This window comes from Oncorhynchus masou, chromosome 29 (assembly GCF_036934945.1).
Source record: "Oncorhynchus masou masou isolate Uvic2021 chromosome 29, UVic_Omas_1.1, whole genome shotgun sequence".
In the NCBI taxonomy this organism is placed as follows: Eukaryota; Metazoa; Chordata; class Actinopteri; order Salmoniformes; family Salmonidae; genus Oncorhynchus; species Oncorhynchus masou.
In genome coordinates this window covers 26,455,999-26,480,698 of record NC_088240.1, presented here as the reverse complement: position 1 = coordinate 26,480,698, position 24,700 = coordinate 26,455,999, and the positions used below count along the sequence as shown (strand labels likewise).

The window sequence follows — 24,700 nt, the reverse complement described above, 5'->3', positions numbered from 1 at the left end:
CTTTGTTTTAGTATGGTCAGGGTGTGAGTTGGGTGGGTTGTCTATGTTCATTTTTCTATGTTGTGTTTTGAGTTTGGCCTGGTATGGTTCTCAATCAGAGGCAGGTGTCGTTAGTTGTCTGTGATTGAGAATCATACTTAGGTAGCCTTTTTCCACCTGTGTTTCGTGGGTGTTTATTTTCTGTTCTGTGTTTGTATTTCACCTTTCAGGACTGTTTTTCGTTTCGTTCACGTGTTTTGTTGTTTTTGTTTGAGTGTTCGTTTTCATTAAAAGAAAATATGAATACTTACCACGCTGCACCTCGGTCCTCCTCTCTCTCTCCCAACGACGAGCATTACAGCAGACCTTCATACATAATGGATATCCTATCCCTGTCCTTGGCTTTAAACATTTTGGATGCACACCTCCCCTTCACTCGATGAACCAGAACTGAGTCTGCAATCTATCTAATGTAGCTTGTCACAATAAAGAGGGTGCGCTCTAAACAGCAGAACCTGTCAGATTGGTGTCCTAAGAGCCATATACAGTACACATGTAAAGTATAGGCCTAGGGTTCGATTCATTCCGTAATGCTGAAGATCTTTGCTCCAGCGTGATAGAAATTTAAAGGCAATGTTTCTGTGTCAGCAGAGACTGCATTCACGGTAAATGCTGCATTATGTCGGCTCAATCGTAAATTACCTTTAAATTTCAATCGCGCTATAATCCTGAACTTTGGCAATACGCATTGAATCAAGCCTAGTCTATAGTTCTGTTTTGTGCCAGTCATTTTATTCAAAGCCAGAAGTGATTTGTTCTGATTAGTGTTTGTGTGTGTGTATTCCACAGGTCTTCCTATCCTCTCCTTCACACACATCAAGACCAACCTGTGTAAGTGGTGTGACTACTCCAGCCCTATCTGTGAGGACAGTGTGTGTTATACCAACTGCTCCCTCTCCTCCTTCTGTACTCTGAGTGAAGAGATTTGCATTGCAATATGGTAAGTGTGAAGTTTTTCATCAAAGGACTATCTCCCAAGTTAAAGTTTATTTGCCATATACAGTATAATAAATGAGTCTTTTGCACCAGAGCTCTCACTCTCACATTAAAAACATAACAAATATTTTGAAGTAGGACCGCAGAGTGAAGGAAAAGCAGCCAACAAGTGCTCAGCATGTGTGGGAAAAACATTCCTCATGAATCTGGTTGAGAGAATGCCAAGAGTGTGCATAGCTGTCGTCAAGGCAAAGGGTGGCTACTTTGAAGAATCTCAAATATAAAATATATTCCGATTTGTTCAACACTTTTTTGGTTACTACATGATTCCATGTGTATTATTTCAGTGTTGATGTCTTCACTATTATTCTACAATGTAGAAAACAGTAAAAATAAAGAAAATCCCTTGAATGAGTAGGTGTGTCAAAATGTTTGACTTGTACTGTACAGTACATACAACTAGTAATATTGATCTGGTTTAGCTGATAGCTTCCCATTCTATAAAATATATTTTGACAAGGTATATTTCCCAATATACTCCCTCACTGTTATGCTCCTCTACTTTAATAATTATCCTCATCATGAAAATAATTCTTGAACTCTCAGTAAACAGGATATATAGCTGATCCATATGTTTGTCTGTGTATCCCAGACAAAACAAATGTTGCTCATAAACATTAATGGAACTGTAGGATGTGTTTCTTTAATGAATGATACTGATAAGAAATGATGATGTGTGGTGAGTGGGGTGTTTGCGATGAGGAGGATAAAGTTCATTTTGGCTTTATTTGAATGTTGCTCACCGTCTGGTATGCTGGGCCCTAGTGGTCAAACCTCTACAGCAGGGAGGGCACCCTTTTACAATTTAACTTAGGGCCCCAAAAAGGCTAGGTCCGGCCCTGACTGCATGTTTGGGTATGGATGTCAGAATGCAGAACTATGACTGTGGCCCATCGTGATGACGTCAGATTTTTTGTGGCCCCCACCCCCATAAAAGTTGCCGATCCCTGCTCTACAGTAATAAAGAAAGGGTCTTTGATCCCGGTCAAAAGTAGTGCACTTTATAGGGAATAGAGTGCCGTTTGGTACACATTATTGATCTTAGTTCCTCCCCTCGTAGGAAGTCTATTTGCTGACCTCTGAATGACAGAGCTAGTGTCCCAAATGGCACCCCTATATAGTGCACTACTTTTGACCAGAGCACTATGGGCATGTAATTTGGGACACATGCAAATTGAAAGAGACTAGTGTTATTAAGACTAGTGTTGTTGTTGGCAGGATACAAAGGCAGATTGGATTGACCATTTGTAAAATAAAAACTTCCAATCCACGCAAATACATACAGTGGGGAGAACAAGTATTTGATACACTGCCGATTTTGCAGGTTTTCCTACTTACAAAGCATGTAGAGGTCTGTAATTTTTTTTTTCAACTGTGAGAGACGGAATCTAAAACAAAAATCCAGAAAATCACATTGTATGATTTTTAAGTAATTAATTTGCATTTTATTGCATGACATAAGTATTTGATACATCAGAAAAGCAGAACTTAATATTTGGTACAGAAACCTTTGTTTGCAATTACAGAGATCATACGTTTCCTGTAGTTCTTGACCAGGTTTGCACACACTGCAGCAGGGATTTTGGCCCACTACTCCATACAAACATTCTCCAGATCCTTCAGGTTTCGGGGCTGTCACTGGGCAATACGTACTATCAGCTCCCTACAAAGATTTTCTATTGGGTTTAGGTCTGGAGACTGGCTAGGCCCCTCCAGGACCTTGAGATGCTTCTTACGGAGCCACTCCTTAGTTGCCCTGGCTGTGTGTTTCGGGTCGTTGTCATGCTGGAAGACCCAGCCACGACCCATCTTCAATGCTCCTACTAAGGAAAGGAGGTTGTTGGCCAAGATCTCACGATACAAGGCCCCATCCATCCTCCCCTCAATACGGTGCAGTCGTCTTGTCCCCTTTGCAGAAAAGCATCCCCAAAGAATAATGTTTCCACCTCCATGCTTCACGGTTGGGATGGTGTTCTTGGGGTTGTACTCATCATTCTTCTTCCTCCAAAAACGGCGAGTTGAGTTTAGACCAAAAAGCTCTATTTTTGTCTCATCAGACCACATGACCTTCTCCCATTCCTCCTCTGGATCATCCAGATGGTCATTGGCAAACTTCAGACGGGCCTGGACATGCGCTGGCTGAGCAGGGGGACCTTGCGTGCGCTGTAGGATTTTAATCCATGACTGCGTAGTGTGTTACTAATGGTTTTCTTTGAGACTGCGGTCCCAGCTCTCTTCAGGTCATTGACCAGGTCCTGCCGTGTAGTTCTGGTCTGGTCCCTCACCTTCCTCATGATCATTGAGGTGAGATCTTGCATGGAGCCCCAGACCGAGGGTGATTGACCTTCATCTTGAACTTCTTCAATTTTCTAATAATTGCGCCAACAGTTGCCTTCTCACCAAGCTGCTTGCCTATTGTCCTGTAGCCCATCCCAGCCTTGTGCAGGTCTACAATTTTATCCCTGATATCCTTACACAGCTCTCTGGACTTGCAAATTAATTACTTAAAAATCATACAATGTGATTTTCTGGATTTTTGTTTTAGATTCCATCTCTCACAGTTGAAGTGTACCTATGAAAAAAATTACAGACCTCTACATGCTTTGTAAGTAGGAAACACTGCAGATTTGGCAGGTTATCAAATACTTGTTCTCCCCACTGTACATAACCAATCCAAACAAAACCACAAAGTCAAAAGTCAACTATAGGCTTTCCCAGAGACATTTCCCTATTGTAAAATGCCTAACTAAATTCACTAGTAGTTTGATAAGTAACTTTATAATTGATCTGTGCATGTGAGTGTATGACTGCGTGTACAGCTTTAACATCTGTTAGTGTCTTCATCTGTGTCCCAGGCGGAAGGACAATGAGAGTATGAGTGTGAAGACGTTATGCCACCAGCCCCAGCAGCCACTGGAGAATATCATGTTGTCAAACTACTCCTCCAACGAGTGTGTGATGGCTCCTCAGCCTTCTGAGGATGGGGTCCTGTTCGTTTGTGGCTGCCTGGGAGAACACGAGTGCAACGATAAGCTTATATTCGACAAGGGCTCCAATGGTAACCACTTATTTTATTCTGGAACCAGGCAGTACATGGTGCAACCAGAACATTTTATTTGAAAAATATTCATTTACAATTGGGGCGGCAGTGTAGCTAGTGGTTAGAGCATTGGACTAGTAACCGAAAGGTTGCAAGTTCAAATCCCCAAGCTGACAATGTACAAAATCTGTCGTTCTGCCCCTGAACAGGCAGTTAACCCACTGTTCCTAGGCCGTCATTGAAAATAAGAATTTGTTCTTAACTGACTTGCCTAGTAAAATAAAGGTTAAAAAAATATATAAAAAAATTGTATATTAATAAAAAATGCAACTTGAGGAAAAATAGGCATTTTTAATGTAAATCCAAAATGTAGTAGTAATGTATACTAATCCATGATCCGATTCCATGTTGTCTTCACATTGTTTTTAACTGTGTCCTCAGATTTTTCCAAGCTCAAGAGTAAAGATGTGATTCCAGTGGTGGTGATCAGCCTGGTCCCTCCCTGTTTAGTGGCTATCATCGCTACCATGGCTTTCTACCTGTACCGTACCAGACAACCCGGCAAGCAGCCCAAAGACTGGGCTCCCAAACGCACACACTACCAGGTAGGTGGATCTACCAGGTATGGAAAAATATAATTTGAGACCCAAATGGCACCCTATTCCCTACAACATAGTGCACTACTTTTGACCAGAGCCCATAGGTCCCTGGTAAAAAGTAATGCACTATATAGGGAAAAGTAGGGTGCCATTTGGGATACCGCCATAACCAACTGGAAGCTTTTCATTTATTGTCATGTAGCTACTGTACATTACTGTTTGTGAAAAGGTGTAAAGTAATCCTATATGGGATGGGCAGCTAAAGGCCAATTGATATGTAACTAAAAATATAATTAATGAATTCATTAATTTACCAGGCCTTGGACATCCCAGAGGGACTCAGTGGGGAGGCCATCACCGGCGGTGAGGACTGCCATGGCAAGCTGTCAGCCATCAATAGCGACGCTACATCTGACATGTCTCCCGTCCGGGCCCATAACTTCAACCACAGCACGGAGCAGCTACCCATCCAGCTAGAAGCCTTGGTGGGGAAAGGGAGGTTTGCTGAGGTGTGGCGGGCCAGGCTCCACCACCAGGCAGCTGGTCCTCAGTATGAGACGGTGGCAGTGAAGGTGATGGTTTTCCCTCTTCCCTTTTTTCTCACCCCCCCATTTGTTCTGTAGTTTTTTGTGGCATTTTCATGTGATATAATACTTTGAATAAATGTTTATTTGATTTCAAGATCTTCCCGTCTGTGGAGTATGTGTCCTGGAGCAACGAGAGGGCCATCTTCTCTGACGCCAACCTGGAGCATGAAAATGTGGTTCAATTCCTGACAGCAGAGGAGCGAGGGCCCTCCGGCTCCCCTCAGAGGCAGTACTGGCTGGTCATGGCCTACCACGGCCTCGGAAACCTACAGGTTAGTTTGATTTAGCTTTGTTTTGTTTATTGCTAGGTTGATTAAGTGTATATTGTTGTTATATGGTTCAGTAGAAGACTAGAAGAGATAACTAGTAAATTTTATTGTACATACAATTTCATAAAAATGTTGTCAAATAATCCTGTGAGGGATGGGTCACTAAATGGGTCATTCATTCATTAGGACTTCCTGGCGGGCCATGTGTTGAGCTGGGCTGAGCTGTGTGCTATGGCTGGGTCGGTGGCTCGAGGATTGGCCCACCTCCACAGCGACACCACCCCTTGTGGGATCTCCAAGGTGCCGGTGGCCCACCGTGATCTGAAGAGCAGCAACATCGTGGTAAAAAGCCGGAGAGAGTGTGCCCTCTGTGACTTTGGTCTGGCTCTGAGACTGGACCTCTCCCTCACCGTGGATGACTTTGCCAACAGTGGCCAGGTAAGGTGAAACAGGTGAAATGACCAAAGTAGTTGCTAAGGGAACCTGTATCAGTGTTCCGCTAAAGCGACTAAGCAGTAGGCCTATGCATGCTGCTTTCTGACATAACTACTCTATCTGAGATAATTATTATGGAAAATAAGATATTAAATTGTAGAGTCATGGTTGAATGCCCCGTTGAATAAAAACTATGCTATATGAATTAAATTGTTCATAAAGCCGTGCTAAAACCAGAATGAATCAGAAGGACCTTCATGTAGTGTTAATTTGTTTAAGCTACTGTCACTGTCCTTGTTGTCCAGGTGGGTACAGCTCGCTACATGGCCCCTGAGGTGTTGGAGTCCAGAGTGAATCTGGAGGATCTGGAGGCCTTTAAACAGATGGATGTCTATTCCATGGCCCTGGTCCTCTGGGAAATGGTTTCCCGCTGTGAAGTCATAGGAGGTACAATAAGCTATTCTATTATGGGCCAAGTCAGGGGTAAATGTTCTTAACTCAGACTTTGATGAAAGTAGCATCGTCTGTAAATGTAGAATAGATGATAAATAACAAAGGATTTACAGTGTGTTTCCTGTATTTTCATAGAGGTTAAGAGTTACGAGCCGCCGTTTGGCTCTAAGGTGTGTGACCAGCCGTGTGTGGACAGCATGAGGGACCTGGTCCTGAGGGACAGAGGCAGACCTGAGATACCCACCAGCTGGACAACACATCAGGTAAACTGTGTGTTTGCGGGCGGGCGTGCGTATGTGTGAGAGCGTGGTGAGGGAACTGGGTAGTCAGCACTTTTCAGTGAATATAGGCCAGAATTCAATCCGATTGCTCTAGTCGACAATGCAGGTTTTAAAGGAAATATTACCATGTTCGCTGAGATCGCATTCAAGGACAAGCCTGGAGATGTCGGCTCAATTAGAAATTACCTTTAAATGTGAAGCACGTTATAGCACGGTTTCCAATTGAATCCCAGCTTGAATGACAACCTATGATAACAATCACATCGATCATAAACAAAAGCTCTGGTTGTGAACAGGTTTGGGGTCAATTCCATTCCAGCCAAAAAGGGAAGTAAACCGAAAAACTGTAAATACAGTTGGAGTCATTAAAACATGTTTTTCAACCACTCCACAAATTTCTTGTTAACAAACTATAGTTTTGGCAAGTTGGTTAGAACATCTACTTTGTGCATGACACAAGTAATTTTTCCAACAATTGTTTACAGACAGATTAATTCACTGTATCACTGGTCCGAAGTTTACATGCACTAAGTTGACTGTGCCTTTAAACAGCTTGGAAAATTCCAGGAAATGATGTCATGGCTTTAGAAGCTTCTGATAGGCTGATTGACATCATTTGAGTCAATTGGAGGTGTACCTGTGGATGTGTTTGAAGTCCTACCTTCAAACTCAGTGCCTCTGATTGACATCATGGGAAAATCAAAAGAAATCAGCCAAGACCTCCGAAAATAAATTGTAGACCTCCACAAACCTGTTTCATCCTTGGGAGCAATTTCCAAATGCCTGAAGGTACCACGTTCATCTGTACAAACAATGGTATGCAAGTATAAACACCATGGGACCACGCAGCCGTCATACCGCTCAGGAAGGAGACGCGTTCTGTCTCCTAGAGATGAACGTACTTTGGTGCGAGAAGTGCAAATCAATCCCAGAACAACCGCAAAGGACCTTGTGAAGATGCTGGAGGAGACAGGTACAAAAGTATCGATATCCACAGTAAAACGAGCCCTATATCGACATAACCTGAAAGGCCGCTCAGCAAGGAAGAAGCCACTGCTCCAAAACCGCCATAGAAAAAGCCAGACTACAGTTTGCAACTGCACATGGGGACGAAGATAGTACTTTTTGGAGAAATGTGGTTGCTGACAAATAATCCACCCGTCGTCTCAGATTCTGAAATTATGCTTCACAGTGAAAGCAATCCAAGCATTTGTGTAAGTTTATCGATAGCCTAGCATTATGTACACTTAGCATCAGGAAGCTTGGTCACGAAAATCAGAAAAGCAATCAAATGAACCGTTTACCTTTGATCTTCGGATGATTTCACTCACGAGACTCCCAGTTACACAACAAATGTTCCTTTAGTTCCATCCTTTTGTTCCATAAAGATTACTTTTATACCCAAAATACCGACGTTTGTTTGTCACATTATGTTCAGAAATCCACAGGAAAGAGCGGTCATGACAACGCAGGTGGAAAGGTTTTTTATAATCATTCCTCAGGTAGTTTTTAAAATATATATTTGATAATATATCAACCAAGTGTGTAGGTTTTTCAATAACAGCGGGAGGAACAATGGCGGCTTTACTCTGTAGCACAAACACTCACTCTGAGAGTCCCCACCTATCCACTTACGCAATGTGATCTTTCACACAAATTTTTCAAAATAAAAGCCTGAAACGATGTCTAAAGACTGTTGACACCTCAGGGAAGCCAGAGAAAAAGGAATGTGGTTGATACCCCTTTAAATGGAGGACAGGCCTGCATAGGAACAGAAGGGTTTCAAAATAAGAGGCACTTCCTGATTGGATTTTCCTCAGGATTTCACCTGCAATATCAGTTCTGTTATACTCACAGACAATATTTGGACAGTTTTGGAAACTTTAGTGTTTTCTATCATAATCTGTCAATTACATGCATATTCTAGCATCTGGTCCTGAGAAATAGGCCGTTTTTACTTTGGGAACGTTATTTTTCCAAACATAAAATTAGTGCCCCCTAGCTTCGAGGTTAAGGACAACAAAGTCAAGGCATTGGAGTGGCCATCACAAAGCCCTGACCTCAATCCTATAGAAAATGTGTGGGCAGAACTGACAAAGCATGTGCGAGCATGGAGGCCTACAAACCTGACTCAGTTATCCAGCTCTGTCAGGGGGAATGGGCCAAAATGTACCCAACTTATTGTGGGAAACTTGTGGAAGGCTACCCAAAATGTTTGACCCAAGTTAAACAATTTAAAGGCAATGCTTTAATTGAGTGTATGTAAACTTCAGACCCACTGGGAATGCAGTGAAAGAAATAAAAGCTGAAATAAATAATTCTCTCTACTATTATTCTGACATTTTACATTCTTAAAATAAAGTGGTGATCCTAACTGACCCAAGACAGGACATTTTTACTAGGATTAAATGTCAGGAATTGTGAAAAACGGAGTTAATGTATTTGGCTAAGGTGTATGTAAACTTCCGACTTCAACTGTATACATTTTCTTTTTACTTCCTTGAACCCAACGCTGGTTGTCAATAATCAAACCTTCCTGGTATTGCTCTTCCAAACTGCAGGGGATGAATCTGCTGTGTGCCACCATCACTGAGTGTTGGGACCATGACCCAGAGGCCAGGCTCACAGCCCACTGTGTGGTGGAGCGCTTTGGAAGTCTAGAAGAGGAGATGGAGCAGGAGGTGTTAGACGCTGTCAACAACAGCCAGGAGTGTCCTCCCTCTGACTCCTTCCCTGACTCCACCGGCTGTGATGTGGACCCTCTGGCCCCTGAAACAGATACAGAGGGGACCCTCATCCCTGGGCAGATAAGTGAGATATTATAAGGAGGACTTAAACTTGATCACCAAAAAGAGACATATTTGTATGATAAATTGAAGGCACTCTACCCTATGAACAAAGAGGAAAAAATATTTTTTCTATGATAGATTGTATCCTTTGAAGGAGCTGGTCTCCGGATTGATTTGTAATATAACCTTTATGAAGTATCTTATGAATGCACGTATGAACTTTTGCCACTGAAGAGATATTCTTTCTGCCCCTTGGAAAGTTGTGTGTACAGGATTCAGGGAACAGAGCAAACAAGCAGACCACAAATCATTATCCCAACTTCACTATCACACTGCAACATGTCAATTCTACCAATAACTCAAAAAAGCAGATTCGTTTCCAAATCTGAAGTCCATACATCCTATAATGAATGATCACATGGATCTGTTCTAAACGCAGGTTGACGTTTATTTTCATGAATCTTGTCCTGGAGGCAGAACTGAGCTATTTCCGCTTAGATAGGCTAGCTGTAAAGAAAAAAATGGGCTATTATTATAAAAATTCATGAAAACAAAAAGTTGATTTTGGCCTTAATTTTAGGTTAGGGTTAAGCATAAGGGTTAGCAGTGTGGTTAAGATTAGATTTCAAATCAGATTTTATGACTTTGTGGCTGTGCCAGCTAGTGACCACTCTGCAGAGCTGCCTCCAGAACAGGGTTCAAATTGCACTTAAAATGGAACCTTATTCCCTACAGATTGCACTACTTTTGACCAGATTCCTATGGCTCTGCACTATATAGGGAAATAGGATGCCATTTGGGACGTACAAATGTTTATTATTTGCTAAAGTATAGAGAGCACTACGTTTTGACAACCTTCATTGGTGTACCAGCTATTTAAATTGGTCCTTGCTCCTATTGGAGATAGTTTACTTTACAATAATTATTACTTATGATTATCATTTTTTTTAATGAGTTTTCCATTGCCTTCTCAGTATGTAGCCTCAAACAGTGGTGTGGTTCTCATTCCCCTTAATGTATCCTAAATGGCTCCCTATGTCCTACATAATGTGGTGCAGAGCTGAGAGGTTTGCATTTTTCTAAGGGTTTCATTCTGATTAACCACAAGATGCTCTGACTACAAATGGTGAATGCTGTTATATAGGCTAGAGACCACAACACACAAGCTAACAGGGTGAAATTCATTTTTTAAGATGAATGAGAACCAAGGAGCTTTTAATGATCATTTGAACTGATAGCTGTACACAAGGACTTTCTAAGGATACTTTGATCCGTTTGTAGCTATTGCATACAACTACATTGTCAAGGCTCGTTTTTCCCCACCATGTGAAGTACTTGCTGCCTTCATCTGTTTACTAAGACACATAGTTAATTTGTTTAATTCAAATCTGATGTCTGAGCATTATTAAGAGGGCATGATCTATCTTTATATACTATGCATCAGAGAACTCATAGTAAGAGCGACTGCTCTCCCAGACAGCCTGGTATGACACTCAGATCTACACCAATTCAGTCATTCACTGATTCTCTTGCTTCAAAGGTAATGTTAAAATCTTTTATCACACTAACCGAGCGGACTAAAATAATTAAAACAGGAGTTGGTGTAGATTTGATTACGCCATTAAGAAGATCAATATCTTTTTCTCATAGAACCAATCAATGGCTGGGAAAGAAGCGCTGTCTAATTGTGAGAGGCATGACAGTGACATCCTCTTTGAATCATGAGCTGGGTCGTGTTAGATTGGCACAAATGGAAGAAAACAAGGTGACATGTAAAACTACTCCCTTAGCCTTTATTGGACAAGTCTGTTTTTTGATTTCCGTTGCTACGGCGTGCCCTAATGAGCACAACCAAGGTAAACCCTCTTCCCTTCGGAATGGTCAAGTTTGAGGATGCACAGAGTAAGACCATGGCCTTAACTATATGGAGAAATATCTAAGTATGATATTAATGAACTATGCAGAAGACTAAAGAATGTTATTGAACTTCTGATGAATGACCACAGATAAAAACAAAATTATTGTGAACTGGTTCCACAACATGGTACCTATTTGTCTTGTAAAATAGGTTATGTATTAGGTCTCTTATTTTGTTACTATTTGTGAGGGGGGAAAAAACCCCACCACAAAACTGTCATAAAAAGACACATGAAAAAGAACAAACATTCCAATGTCAAGCAGCTTTATTGGTTTGTTGTTCCAGAACCCTTATTTTAAAGAGGTTGACATTATACGTGTCACAATATTTCAGTAAGGAGCACAGATTTAGGCCCGGATTCAATCTGATTGAGCTTTGTCAGTATGTGCATTTAAAGGTAATTTCCAATTGAGCCAACATATGCAAATGTGGTCTCCACAAAGGCAGGAACAATGTATTTTTTTCTGTTTTAATTTTACCCCTTTTTCTCCCCAATTTCATGGTATCCAATTGTTTTTAGTAGCTACTATCTTGTCTCATCTATACAACTCCCGTACGGGCTCGGGAGAGACGAAGGTTGAAAGTCATGCTTCCTCCAATACACAACCCAACCAAGCCGCACTGCTTCTTAACACAGCGCCCCCCAACCCGGAAGCCAGCCGCACCAATGTGTCGGAGGAAACACCGTGCACCTGGCAATCTTGCATCGAACAATGTCAACAAAGTGTGATTGGATTGAATCCCGGTCCCAGAGAGCAGCAATATTATACAGTATTGTGTATGAAGAACTAATGACATTAACAGATGTATTGAAAGAAAAAACATTCAAGTTTGTCATAATTTATTCTGATTGTTTTAATAGTTTTGATTCAAGTGCCAAAAGAGCCCTTTTACTGAGAGAAAAAGAAACTACACCTAAAACTACAAGTAAAATACACTGAGTGTACAAACACATACTCTTTCCATGAGACTGACCAGGTGAATCCAGGTGAAAGTTGTGATCCCTTATTGCAGGGATGCAAATTGCTGAGGGACCAAAAAAGGTGACACTTTTGTTTTGCACTGAAACATGCAAAAACATCCCTGCTAAGGGGACATGCAGGTTAACTAATTAAACAACAAAGAATATGATCTACATGATCAGTCTCCTATTTCTAACGCAGATCGCGCTGAAAGTCCTGCCTCTCCCATCTCCTCATTGGTTTATAGAAGCAGGTACCCCATGTGCCATCTCCTCATTGGTTATAACCACTTGGGTGATTGAAAAACTAACTTTGTTGCCGGTTGTCGTGACAATACAATGAAAGTTTAAATGCGATCACCATATAAATTCAAAGATGAAAAAGCCTGGAAGGAGGAGAGATGACTAGAAATGATTCGGTTGGCCGTTGTGTGGATTAATTGTCAGAGTAGAGGTCATTGTGCATTTCAGTTAAAATAACTCAATGTTTATATCCCAGGACAAATTAGCTTGCAACAGCAAGCTAGCTAAATATGATAAATTAACGTTAGCTAGCAAGTGCAAGCTAACTAGCTAAATTGCCATACATGCTTTTTGACCTGTCCCCAAATTAATGTAATTGGTTCAGAGTTTATGATATTTTAACCTGCGTGTCGTGATCGCGTTTGGTGTGGAGGGGGGCCATATACATTTCTGCACGATAGTGCAGCCGGTTTGGGTTCCGTGTAAGTTGGTTGTCTAAACCCCCCTCCCAACCTTTTCTCATCGGATCTACACGAATCACGTAGGTCACCTATTTTGGATTCAAAACGTGACTAGTTTGCATCCCTGTTATTGATGTCACCTGTTAAATCCACTGCAACCGGTGTAGATGAAGGGGAGACAGGTTAAAGAAGGATTTTTAAGCCTCAACAATTGAGACATGGATTGTGTCTGTATGCCATTCAGAGGGTGAATGGGCAAGACAAAATATTTAAATGCCTTTGAATGGGGTATAGTAGTAGGTGCCAGACGCACCAGTTTGAGTCTGTCAAGAACTGCAACACTGCTGTTTTTTCACACCCAATGGAAATTGGTACCAAGAATGGTCCACCACCCAATGGAAATTCCAGCCAACTTGACAACTGTGGGAAGCATCGGAGTCAACATAGGAAGCTTTTGACACCGTGTGGTTCATACAACAAACTGAGGCTGTTGAGAAAAAAAAAGGGTGCAACTCAATATTAGGAAGGTGTTCCTAATGTTTTGTACACTCACATTTGCTAAGTTAACAGGATTTTTTTGTTGCAATTTATGTACAATAGAAAACCCTAGATTTCTGCATAAAAATATCTTTGGTCTCTGTACATTAAGCAAATATCTCAGGTACAGTTGAAGTCGGAAGTTTATACACTTAGGTTGGAGTCATTAACTTGTTTTTCAACCACTCCTCAAATTTCTTGTTAACAAACTATAGTTTTGGCAAGTTGGTTAGGACATCTACTTTGTGCATGACAAGTATTTTTTCCAACAATTGTTTACAGACAGATTTCACTATCACAATTCCAGTAGGTCAGAAGATTACATACACGAAGTTGACTGTGCTTTTAAACAGCTTGTAAAATTCCAGAAAATTGTGTCATGGCTTTAGAAGCTTCTGATAGGCTAATTGACACCATTTGAGTCAATTGGAGGTGTACCTGTGGATGTGTTTCAAGGCTTACCTTCAAAATCAGTGCCTCTTTGCTTGACATCATAAGAAAATCAAAAGAAATCTGCCAAGATCTGAGAAAATAGATTGTAGACCTCCACAAGTCTGGTTCATCCTTGTGAGCAATTTCCAAAAGCCTGAAGGTACCACGTTCATCTGTACAAACAATAGTATGCAAGTATAAACACCATGGGACCACGCAGCCGTCATACCGCTCAGGAAGAAGGCGCGTTCTGTCTCCTAGAGATGAACGTACTTTGGTGCGAGAAGTGCAAATCAATCCCAGAACAACAGCAAAGGACCTTGTGAAGATGCTGGAGTAAACAGGTAATAAAGCATCTACATCCACAGTAAAACGAGTCCTATATCGACATAACCTGAAAGGCCGCTCAACAAGGAAGAAGCCACTGCTCCAAAACCGCCAAAAAAAGTCAGACTACGGTTTGCAACTTCACATGGGGACAAATATCGTACTTTTTGGAGAAATGTCCTCTGGTCTGATGAAACAAAAATAGAACTGTTTGGCCATTATCACCATCGTTATGTGTGGAGGAAAAAGGGGGAGGCTTGCAAGCCGAAGAAAACCATCCCAACCGTGAAGCACGGGGGTGGCAACATCACGTTGTGGGGGTACTTTGCTGCAGGAGGGACTGGTGCATTTCACAAAATAGATGGCATCATGAGGGAAGGAAAATTATGTGGATATATTGATGCAACATCTCAAGACATCACTCCGGAAGTTAAAGCTTGGTCGCAAATGGGTCTTCCAAATGGACAAATGACTCCAAGCATACATCCAAAGTTGTGGCAAAATGGCTTAAGGACAACAAAGTCAAGGTATCAAAGTGGCCATCAAAGCCCTGACCTCAATCCCATAGAAAATTTGTGGGCAGAACTGAAAGTGTGTGCGAGCCAGGAGGCCTACAACATGACTCAGTTACACCAGCTCTGTCAGGAGGAATGGGCCAAAATTCACCCAACTTATTGCGGGAAGCTTGTGGAAGGCTACCCGAAACATTTGACCCAAGTTAAACAATTTAAAGGCAATGCTACCAAATACTTTGAGTGTATGTAAACTTCTGACCCACTGGGAATGTTCTGAAAGAAATAAAAGCTGAAATAAATTATTCTCTCTGTTATTGACATTTCACATTCTTAAAATAAAGTGTTGATCCTAACTGATCCAAGTAAAAATTCCCTGTCTTGGATAAAATGTCAGGAATTGTGAAAAACTGAGTTAAGGTGTATGTAAACTTCCAACTTCAAATGTATATGCATATTCTTCATGTTTGTACTGTTTCAAACAAACATGTTTCTTCATGGAGAAAAATAACATTTGTAAATGTCATTCTTTTCATATTCACTCGCAATGACTATCAGAAGATTGCCACCAGTAAGCTGTAAGAAAAAGAGAAGTATCCTACTGTACAACATTTATTGCCTGCTTCCCTGATACTGTAAAACTCACAATATATTTTTAAATCAACACCTTTTCCACACACACACACAGGACTCTCGTACAACATAAAAAAAGATCACAAATGAAAGCACTGCCATCCTTCACTTGTAGCCCTGGAATGTAACTAAAAAAACAAAACAAGTCATTCTAATACAGACAATTGCATGGGTACAAATTACAAAAAGGTGAATAATCTAACTTGTTTTTTCCATAAAAAATATTAAACTATTCCCGTAAGCAGCATTCTGGTACAGTAATCTCAATTAACAGATACACCAACAATCACACACAGCCATTTTGTGGTCTCAATCCACCTCATCAACACATTACAGTTTTGTTCCTTCTCATGATGAAATACAAATGTTCCCATAATTGATATAGACCCTGTTGGCAACCATACATCTAGAAGCAGCTGGAAATGACCCACAAAATACAACTGGATCCATAATTAAACTTAAAAACAACAAGTTTCTTAAGATCTAGGCCTACTATATAGGAAAATAAATAAATATATATTTAAACTAATGGAAAAAAATAAAAAATTCAGTAGCTGCTCATTTGTTTATCACAGTTATTGCAATCACTTTTTCATATCTTCAGAAACAGCAGTAGCATAAAAACCATAATACTATTATTAACCTAACAATAAGTTACTACATAGGACCATAAACAATGTGGCACTTCTTTAACTGTAGTCTAATCAGAGTACTGTTCGACGGGTTTGGTTTTAGGCCATGTTAAACTAGACTTCAGATAGACATGGCATTATTAGTCTTCAGTGTCCTGCCACCTTGGAATCTGTTGCTTTTGTTAATGCCATTTGCAATGCATGTTAAAATCCAACCCCAGGCACATCACATAAACCAAAAATGTAAGGTTGCTAAATTGTTTCATACCAAGTGTATGCTCAAATTAATTACTCAATATTCAGTGGAGTGCTTAGAGAAGAGGGACAATTTGAATGCCGTATTTATAAAAGCCATACCCTACACCATGAAACTTACAAGATTCAAGTTAAATAGCAAAATTAACTGATGTTACTTCACTAATAGAGGAACATTAAAATTTGGCAAAAGCATACCATATCAACTGAAATTAGACAAACTTACAAGTCACTCGAGTCAAATATGTCAACATTACATTACAGTGGGCTTATAGCAGATGCACTGGAATACTGGAGGCATATAACCATCACATAGTACTTGATGTTTTTTTATCCCTTTAACTTTAAATTGAATATATAGCTGCAAGTCCTACTGTATAACTGTGTGTAAGTACTATACAATTGCATTACTACATATATTCCATTATAGGTACTATAGAATAATGCCCTGACCAATTTTGAAGCTGAAAGAGTATCTGAAACTGGGAAGTCCCTATTCACTTCAGAAGGTGTACATTATGGCTGTTCACAATTCATTTTCCCACAAGACAGACACATAATAGGTACAGGGTGAATTCCACATCATCTCTGGCTCGTCATAGGGGATTTAAAGGCATCAAACAAACTATTATTAATATAAAAAGTCCTATTCCCTCCCTCACCAGTAAAATGTTATTTAAAAAATATTATTATTATTATCCATTATTTATGAAAATCATAAAAAGTATCATCACTACTAGCCTGCCTGTAACTTTACTGCACTGTGAAACAGTCTTAGTGCCATTTTCATTTCAGATACAACTTTATCTTCACGCATGCATCTACAAAATCATCAAATGCATCTAATATCCCACCAAAATTTATATTTTAAGGGCCTAACTAAGACAATCAAACTTTTAAAGCACCTTCCCAGTTTGCCAGATATGGACCTTTCACCAGAAAACAAATACACGCTAATAACAATCTGCTGTCAATTTTAAATACTGCATTGTTACATTGATTGGCGTTGAATCATCTGATAACTTGCTATAAAAATGCTAACTGAAAATGTAGATGTTTCATATGAGTTGTAAGACTGTAACAAACCTTACATGACAACACTAGGAAACTGAATAAGCTACAGTCCCCCTGAGGGGAATATAGTATGTCTTAGTGTTAGGATAGGGGGTCATACATAAAGTAGCACCGGCACCTCACCGTGATCATCTAGCTACCCTTGGGGTATGGCTTCTTCGGATTTTGCTTACAGTTTACTGGTGCCTCGTTTGTTAGTTTAACAAAAAGAAAAGTGCAATCAATGGCTTATTTTTCCCCTTTTCTGAAAGTATCTAGCAATTTTATGACGTCATTCACAATGGGCCACGGTCTTTGTCTGTTCCAAAACTGCAGCATTAAAAGAAGTTCTAGGTTGTACAAATGTGTCTAAACTGGACAGATAAGGTATTGTGGTAAGATATCCTTCTTTCAGGCATTTAAACTTACAATACATATGTAAAATACATATTTTGCACTGAATTTTGTTTTACGAAACATTTTTTCAAAAGTATCACAAATTTCCCTGACGGTGGGTTTAATGTGATTGATTCCTAAACAACTTTCCTGACTTTTCCTTGATGATTTTCCAAGGATCAAATCCTTTCCAACTGGACTGTGGAACCCTGGAATGGGATGCCTGAGGTTGTGGGATGGCCAAGTATGGTCGACTACAAAACGGGCTGCCAGATTGCGTCCCAGATGGCACCCTATTCCCTACATAGAGCACTACTTTAGGCCCATTTAAGGAATGGGGTTCCATTTAGGCCGCAGTCCCAGAGAGAGAACCTTACAGTTAGTTAGTCAGCTAGCCAATCAACCAGACAGTCAGTTAGTTCCACATACACACGGATGAAGTTGAACAGTAGAAGACACAGAGTTACCACTAAGCTGGAGGAACTGGAGCAAGGGTCTGGAAGAGAGGCAAAAAGCTTCCTTAGTACCAAGAGGTCTATATAATGTACATAGTTATATAATGTGAGTGTGCGCATGTATGTGGAAAGGACAAGGTAGGAAAGACAGGCAAGGGAACTCACCAATAGGAATTCTCTTGGTGGTATTGAGGGGCGGGAGCTGTTGTGGTAGAGGGCAGGCGCTACAGAAGTCTGAGCAGGCAGGACAGACGAGAACCCCATTGTATACCCAGTCATTAACACGCACACTGACGCTCAGCAGCTGACCCGTACGCACACACTGGTAAGCAGTGTCCTCCACCCACACCGTCAAACCCTGGGTAGAGCAAGAGATCTGGAAACATCAACAATATAACATTTAAGTATTCGTTTTTTGTTGTATGGGTCACTTCAAAATGTATTATCTGCCTGTCGCACATCTATAATGGGGTTACATTAACCCACAACACAAAAATGTAATTTAACTGAATGTGATTTTGTAAGCTCATATGATAAAAGCATGAGACTTAACGGTGGTAAAAGTTATTAAGAAGACTTGTATTATATGGATCATAGAAACATAGATTAAAAACATCTAAAGATTGTTACTTATTCTGCATTACCTTATAGCAGCCACTTCCCCAGTCAGGGTAGGTCATGCGTCTGGTACACTGCTCCATGACGAAGGCAGTCTTCTGGTACAAACACACTGAGTCTGGACCATACTGCTCAGCTCCGTAGTTCCTCCACCAATCTGGAAACAGTGTGTCAGGTAGCATACTAGTAAGTAGGATTGCAACATTTTCAAAACTTTCCTGAAATCAAATTCCCAGATTTTCCAGAAATCCCAGTTGGAAGATTCCCAGGATTGGGATGGAATAAGCAGAAAGGGAACAGGGAATTCTCCAAATGGGATTTCTGGAAAACCTAGGAAAATATCCTGAATTTTGCAAACCTTCAAGTGAGTTAACAGCCTCAGTACATGAACCAAGGCCTGAGGAACCAAGAGGCAACAACAATGCGAGAAGGGAAGGGATATTACCGGGCTGGTTCTCCTGGAGCCTGCAGTAGGAGTTACGTTGGTACTCTCCACTCAGGTGCCAGCTAAACTCCTGGCTGAAGGGACAGTAGTCAGCGATCTCCACGGCTCCACCGTAGGAGGCCAGATCCATCACAGAGACTTCAGGGATATGGTCAAAGTACTGCCGGAGAGGAGGTGGAAGAGATTTACTGTATGGGGTGTACTTAACACTATGCTGGTCACAATTGGTCAACATCTTAAATAAAGAACATTTCAAATTTGTTTTTGATGCCTTTTTTGTTAAAAAGGTACAAACTTTGCTTGGGTGCATGTGCTTAGTAAATTCTTGACATACACTTGTAATATTTATGTTTATCTTATAATCCTCTGTAGTGGTCCAATAGGTTTCTGACAGAGTCTTGCTTGCGTCATGTTATCATCACTGGGTTTATTGTCATAGCCTCGATTTCTAGGTTTTGTGACTATGAAGGATGGCATTGCGAGACTTGCAATTTACCTGGTAGTCCAGGGGTAGGTCCTGAGGGTACTTCTGCAGGTTGCAGACGGCCACTGCCAGCTGGTCCTGCCTGCAGGTGAGCTGAAGGGGTGTGGCTCGCACTGTGTCACAGTAAAGGGTCACCACTTTACGACTGAAAATCAATAACTCATGAAGGTTAGGTCAGGTTGAGCCACAGATTTTATTGTTGTTGGCTACAGTGAATTTCTAATCGAGTTTAAGCGTCAAATGGCTTGATGTTTGTGTTCACAGAAATGTCGACATATGAGTTGTTCCATTTGATTTCAGTCATTTTTAGACTGCACACCTTTTGATTGGAACAAAACTTTCCATACACATTTGACCATAGTAGAAATGGTCAGAAAGGGACTTCGGGGGACCTGAATGCAAAAAACATTTAGGAGACACAGGTGCTCAAAGTTGATCCATTTTGAATTCCCCACTCTACCATGAGACATCCACATCTTTATCACTGGAAAATAAACTGTTGAGTTTGATATCATTTAAAAGCTTATAAAAACAGGGTTGTCAAACTATTTGACATTTCTTGATTAAAAAAAAAATGTATAAAGTAATTTATTAACCTTTATCGTCAATTGTCACAAAATGTGTAAACTACGCTCGGCCGTGGCTTGCTATATAAAGCAGGCAGACAGGCATCCAGTTACTGTTTGATTGAATGTTAGAATTGGCCAAACGAGTGACCAAAGCGACTTTGAGCATTGTATGAACATCGGTGCTATTTGGCAGAATTCAGTATCTAAGAAACGGCCGACCTCCTGGACTTTTCAAGCATGACGGTGTCTAGGGTTTACCGAGAATGGTGAGATAAACAAAAAAGCATCCAGGAAGCGGCAGTACTGTGGCCAAAAACAACGTGTTGATGATAGAGGTCGAAGGAGAATGGCAAGAATAATGCAAGTGAACAGGCAGGCCACAAACAAATAACGGCGCAGAACAACATTGGTGTGCAGAACGGCATCTCGGGATGCAAAACTCGTTGATCTTTGTCATGAATGGACTATGGCAGCAGACGACCACACCGGGTTATCAGCTAAAATTAAGGAGTGGCTCCAGTGGGCACGCGATCATCAACACTGGACAATTGAGGAGTGGGAAAACATTCTCCTTAGCAATCTCACTGAAATAAAGACCTCCTCCATTCCTGCCATTATTGAAAAAGAAATTGTGATACGTCTCAAAATAGGGCTACTTAATGTTAGATCCCTCACTTCCAAGGCAGTTATAGTCAATGAACTAATCACTGATCATAATCTTGATGTGATTGGCCTAACTGAAAGATGGCTTAAGCCTGATGAATTTACGGTGTTAAATGAGGCTTCACCTCCAGGTTACACTAGTGACCATATCCCTCGCGCATCTCGCAAAGGTGGAGGTGTTGCTAACATTTATGATAGCAAATATAAATTTACAACAAAAAAAAGTAAAAACTATGTTTTTGTCTTTTGAGCTTCTAGTGATGAAATCTATGCAGCCTACTCAATCACTTTTTATGGCTACTGTTTACAGGCCTGCTGGGCCATATACAGTGTTCATCACTGAGTTCCCTGAATTCCTATCGGACCTTGTAGTCATGGCAGATAATATTCACATTTTTGGTGACTTAAATATTCACATGGAAAAGTCCACAGACCCACTCCAAAAGGCTTTCGGAGTTATCGTCGACTCAGTGGGTTTTGTCCAACATGTTTCCGGACCTACTCACTGCCATAGTCATACTCTGGACCTAGTTTTGTCCCGTGGAATTAATGTTTCCTCATAATCCTGGACTATCGGACCACCATTTTATTACGTTTGCAATCGCAACAAATAATCTGCTCAGACCCCAACCAATGATCATCAAAAGCAGTGCTATAAATTCTCAGACAACCCAAAGATTCCTAGATGCCCTTCCAGACTCCCTCCGCCTACCCAAGGACACCAGAGTACAAAAAAACTGAAGAACTCAATTTAACCTTGTGCAATACCCTAGATGCAGTCGCACCCCTATAAACAAAAAACATTTCTCATAAGAAACTAGCTCCCTGGTATACAGAAAATACCCGAGCTCTGAAGCAAGCTTCCAGAAAATTGGAAAGGAAATGGCGCCACACCAAACTGGAAGTCTTCCGACTAGCTTGGAAAGACAGTACCGTGCAGTATTGAAGAGCCTGCTGCTCGATCAGCCTATTTTTAATAATAAGAACAATCCTAAATGTATTTTTTGATACTGTCGCAAAGCTAACTAAAAAGCAGCATTCCCCAAGAGAGGACGGCTTTTACTTCAGCAGTGATAAATTCATGAAGTTTTGAGGAAAAGATCATGATCATTAGAAAGCAAATTACGTACTCCTCTTAAAAACTAGGTATTCCTCCAAAGCTCAGTTGTCCCGAGTCTGCACAACTCTGCCAGGACCTTGGATCAAGGGAGACACTCAAGTGTTTTAGTATCATATCGAATCTCCCATTCCTCTCAAATTTTAGAAAAAGCTGTTGCGCAGCAACTCACTGCCTTCCTGAAGACAAACAATGTATACGAAATGCTTCATTCTGGTTTTAGACCCCATCATAGCACTGAAAGTGGTAAATTACCTTTTAATGGCGTCAGACCGAGGATCTGCATCTCTCCTCGTGCTCCTAGACCGTAGTGCTGTTTTTGATACCATTGATCACCACATTCTTTGGAGACTGAAAACCCAAATTGGTCTACAGGGACAAGTTCTGGCCTGGTTTAGATCTTATCTGTTGGAAAGATATCAGTTTGTCTCTGTGGATTGTTTGTCCTCTGACAAATCAACTGCAAATTTCGGTGTTCCTCAAGGTTCCGTTTTAGGACCACTATTGATTTCACTATATATTTTACATCTTGGTGATGTCATTCGGAAACATAATGTTAACTTTCATTGCTATGCGGATGACACACAGCTGTACATTTCGATGAAACATAGTGAGGCCCCAAAATTACCCTCTCTGGAAGCCTGTGTTTCATACATAAGGAAGTGGATGGCTGCACATTTTCTACTTTCAAACTGGGACACAACAGAGATGCTTGTTCTAGGTCCCAAGAAACAGAGATCTTCTGTTAAATCTGACAATTAATCTTGATGGTTGTACAGTCGTCTCAAGTAAAACTGAAGGACCTCAGCGTTACTCTGGACCCTGATCTCTCTTTTGACGAACATATCAAGACTGTTTCAAGGACAGCCTTTTTCCATCTATGTAACATTGCAAAAATCAGAAACTTTCTGTCCAAAAATTATGCAGATAAATGAATCCATGCTTTTTTCACTTCTAGGCAATGCTCTACTTTCCGGCTACCTGGATAAAGCACTAAAACTTCAGTTAGTGCTAAACACAGCTGCAAGAATCTTAACTAGATCCCAAAAATATGATCATATTACTCCAGTGCTAGCCTCTCAACACAGGCTTCCTGTTAAGGCAAGGGCTAATTTCAAGGTTTTCCTGCTAACCTACAAAGCATTACATGGGCTTGCTCCAACCTATCTTTCCGATTTGGTTCTGCCGTACATACCTACACGTAGAAGATATCCCTCTAGTGGTGTGGGGGCTGTGCTTTGGTAAAGTGGGTGGGGTTATAGCCTGCCTGTTTGGCCCTGTCCGGGGGTATCGTCAGATGGGGCCACTGTGTCTCCCGACCCCTCCTGTCTCAGCCTCCAGTATTTATGCTGCAGTCGTTTGTGTCGGGGGGCTAGGGTCAGTCTGTTTTATTTGAAGTATTTCTCCTGTGTGAATTTAAGTATGCTCTGTCTCGGAGGACCTGAGCCCTAGGACCATGCCTCAGGACTACCTGGCATGATGACTCCTTGCTGTCCCCAGTTCACCTGGCCGTGCTGCTGCTCCAATTTCAACTGTTCTGCCTGCGGCTATGGAATCCGGACGTGCTACCTGTCCCAGACCTGCTGTTTTCAACTCTCTAGAGACAGCAGGAGCGGTAGAGATACTCAATGATCGTCTATGAAAAGCCAACTGACATTTAATCCTGAGGTGCTGACCTGTTGCACCCTCACCAACAACTGTGATTATTATTATTTGACCCTGCTGGTCATCTATGAACATTTAAACATCTTGGCCATGTTCTGTTATAATCTCCACCTAGCACAGCCAGAGGAGGACTGGCAACCCCTCATAGCCTGGTTCCTCTCTAGGATTCTTCCTAGGTTCTGGCCTTTCTAGGGAGTTTTTCCTAGCCACCGTGCTTCTACACCTGCATTGCTTGCAGTTTGGGGTTTTATGCTGGGTTTCTGTACATTGGCTCACTGTGATCTAGCGACTCCTTGTGGTGGGCCGGGCGCCTTCTGGCCGACTTAGGTCGTCAGTTGAATGGTTTTTATTTATATATGATTTTAAAACAATTCCAATCCCCAAAGAATTTACGCTGTTCCGTACTAGATGGGTGTACCTAATAAACTGGCCGGTGACTGTATATTTCTATGATTTCAGTAGGTTTCCTGTGGAAGATTGACAGTATAATTTAAAACTGATCTTTCCATTAGAGTCAACATTTTCTGATGTGTGGGCCTCCAACCATCTTTGTGCTATCATTTGAAATTTGAAATGTAAAGTTGTTTTCCCATTTTAGTACATTCATCAGCCAAAACATGACACCCACCCTGTACTCAAAAGCATACTGTGTCTTAATGTCTAAACTACAACATATGCTAAAATGGAAAAAGTACATGCCTTTTTAGATAATTAATGTTAGTGTAAAAAAGGAAACGTTTATAAAAAATTTTTTTGCAAACAGTGTCACAACCCTGTTTATAAGCTTTTAAATAATATCAACCGTTTATCTTCTCAAGTGATGAAGAACTTGATGT

At 41.0% G+C, this 24,700-nt stretch overlaps 2 protein-coding genes across 2 annotated transcripts in view; one reads left to right on the top strand and one right to left on the bottom strand.

The window, feature by feature from the left end:
* Positions 1-19,627, top strand: part of LOC135519271 (TGF-beta receptor type-2-like) — a 27,057-nt gene extending 7,430 nt beyond the window's left edge. The window contains exons 2-10 of the mRNA XM_064944408.1: positions 829-979; positions 3,891-4,093; positions 4,517-4,680; positions 4,992-5,246; positions 5,357-5,533; positions 5,717-5,968; positions 6,271-6,412; positions 6,554-6,681; positions 9,261-19,627. Of these exons, the coding sequence (XP_064800480.1) occupies positions 829-979; positions 3,891-4,093; positions 4,517-4,680; positions 4,992-5,246; positions 5,357-5,533; positions 5,717-5,968; positions 6,271-6,412; positions 6,554-6,681; positions 9,261-9,524 (1,736 nt within the window). The 3' untranslated portion in view covers positions 9,525-19,627. The remainder of the gene's footprint in view (positions 1-828; positions 980-3,890; positions 4,094-4,516; positions 4,681-4,991; positions 5,247-5,356; positions 5,534-5,716; positions 5,969-6,270; positions 6,413-6,553; positions 6,682-9,260) is intronic.
* The window catches only part of LOC135519270 (leishmanolysin-like peptidase), a 22,343-nt gene continuing 13,118 nt past the window's right edge, over positions 15,476-24,700 (bottom strand). Inside the window, exons 13-17 of the mRNA XM_064944407.1 lie at positions 19,863-19,995; positions 19,367-19,526; positions 18,948-19,078; positions 18,469-18,679; positions 15,476-18,344 (exon numbers count right to left, since the gene is read on the bottom strand). Coding sequence (XP_064800479.1) covers positions 18,232-18,344; positions 18,469-18,679; positions 18,948-19,078; positions 19,367-19,526; positions 19,863-19,995 — 748 coding nt within the window. The 3' untranslated portion in view covers positions 15,476-18,231. The remainder of the gene's footprint in view (positions 18,345-18,468; positions 18,680-18,947; positions 19,079-19,366; positions 19,527-19,862; positions 19,996-24,700) is intronic.